The following is a 2239-nucleotide window of genomic DNA, read 5'->3' on the forward strand; positions in this document are numbered from 1 at the left end:
GCCCTAGAGAAAGAAAACTTAAGGTCTAATGGGTAATGTTTCTGAACATGACTATTGACAATGAAAGACAACATACAGTATATTCTTTACAGATATGCCTGCTCCTCAATGCAATGGAATTTCTTTTCACACAACTTTATACAAAGCTCACAGGGTTTCCTTCAGGTACTCTGGCTTTCTCCCAAAGCCAAAAAATGTCCAGTTCAGTTCTGGTGAACCTGAAACTCTAAATTGCACGTATGCGTAAAATTGAGTTCAAATGTGTCTGTCTGGCCACGCCTAAACTCTTTAATCAGAATCAGAATCATATTAATAATCTGCTTAATTCTCCAGTTACATACAGACACATACAAGGAATTTTGCTTTGGATTGTATAGCTCACTATGTACTTACTCATACAAAAACTATACAAAAAACAACAACATACACACACTATAAACAGAAACAATATAGACAGGTTGAGACAACAGTGCAATGAAGAGTGCAAAGAACAGAAGTAAATTAAAATACTTTAGAACTCTCCAGAGATTGTTCTTTTTTTTAATCCATCGCATGTTGTGACTCAAAAAGCAAATTATGATGCATCCTGTGATGCTGCTGTAAAAAATGTAGCTCCTTGCTTTTAGTCAGGGACAGTTGGTCCACTATGGATACATCTGTAAAACTATTATTACTAATAATAGCATTATTATTAAATGAGAATAAAAGCTGCTTGTGGTTATCGTTTTCTTTTACCTGTCAGATAGCTTCGTTTAATTGCTTTTGCTATTTGTGTATTGTTTTATTTTGCCCTTTATTAGTCTTGTGAAGCACTTTGAATGTGTTTTAAAAGTTATATGTACATTTATTTTATTACAGGCATTATGAATGTTGATATGATATCAGTATTTCAAAGCTGTAATCTTTATGTATGCGTCTGGGTTGAGGTGAGGTCTGTCAAATTTCTCTAGTAGTAATTTAAATAGCAACTAAACATTCATCCAGACTTTTAAACCGACTCGCGCTCTGATTGGCTGGGTGGCGGTCACGTGGGGTCAGTCGCTTTGCCGTGCCTCGAGCCAGCGCTGAGTGGAGCCTGTCTGCCAACAGCTTCAGCAGCGGCTCTATCTGGAACCCACTACACTCACTGACAATTAAAGGAGGCCCTTTTTTCTTCTTTTTACGAGGAATATTCTTCACCATGGGCGACAAGAAGAGCCCTACCAGGTAATGCGACCAGCCATTGCCGATTTTCGCTCGTTTTGTGCGTTTTTGGCTCGATATTTGGATGCGTTTCCCTCACACAGGGATCGTTTCTGCCTTTTTCAGTTGGTATGCCACAGCTAGCTAGAATAGTGCAGTCACTATGGCGGCTTCTCGCTCCCTACAACCCAGTCACTTAAGAGACAAAGGGAAAATTTTCAGAGGATACGCCTGGCATTCCCTAAAACGCTCTTCTGTCTCAATGAAGCCTTTTGGAGGGTCAATGTCGAAATTGACATTGTTTGATATTGGTTTTGTTAGCCGACAAGCTAAGCTTCGATGCTGAAAATTTTAGCAATGCTTGCCTGCCTGCTAGCCTAGCTGGCGATACAATCGGACGGTGAGGAGCTTCGCCGCTGTGGGGATTTATTAACCAAGGAGCTCTACTTGCCGGGACTCGAACCCAAAATTAATGACAACACCATGATTTGTGGTGATATTAGTAGCTTGCGTATTACACCACATGTTATGTTAGTCACAATCTCCTTTGTTGTTAATTCATGTAATGTGTTAGTGGTATTTCAAAAACTAACTTGACCTTAACATTTGTCAGGCCAAAAAGACAAGCGAAACAGACTGCTGATGACGGCTACTGGGACTGTAGCGTCTGCACCTTCAGGAACACCGCCGAGGCTTTCAAATGCAGCATCTGCGATGTGAGGAAGGGCACATCCACAAGGTAACGTAGCGCTCTCTCTCTTTTTCTCTTTCTCGCTCTCTCTCTCTCCTTCTTGTCTGAGCGTCTCGTTTTCGCCTGCTTGGACTGGCTGCAGCAGCATTGCATCGCAATTTATGGCGATGACAACTTTGATCGACAGCCTATTTGTCTCTGAGCGAATGCGGACTTGTTGATGGAAAATCTTGCGAACATCTTCTGCCGTTGTTTTGGATTATATCCGCAGTTTCTCATTTAATGCGAATACCATTGCATTGCTTATATGCATTCGTCTAGGTAGGCTGGCAGCCTCACTAGCCGGGGGGGGGGGGGGGGGGGGGG

General features: G+C 41.8%; 1 protein-coding gene across 1 annotated transcript in view; it reads left to right on the forward strand.

The window, feature by feature from the left end:
• Positions 1-1029: 1029 nt before the first annotated feature.
• rybpb (RING1 and YY1 binding protein b) overlaps positions 1030-2239 on the forward strand; it is a 20001-nt gene continuing 18791 nt past the window's right edge. Inside the window, exons 1-2 of the mRNA XM_034869653.1 lie at positions 1030-1206; positions 1796-1921. Of these exons, the coding sequence (XP_034725544.1) occupies positions 1181-1206; positions 1796-1921 (152 nt within the window). The 5' untranslated portion in view covers positions 1030-1180. The remainder of the gene's footprint in view (positions 1207-1795; positions 1922-2239) is intronic.

This window comes from Etheostoma cragini, chromosome 4 (assembly GCF_013103735.1).
Source record: "Etheostoma cragini isolate CJK2018 chromosome 4, CSU_Ecrag_1.0, whole genome shotgun sequence".
Lineage (NCBI taxonomy): Eukaryota > Metazoa > Chordata > Actinopteri > Perciformes > Percidae > Etheostoma > Etheostoma cragini.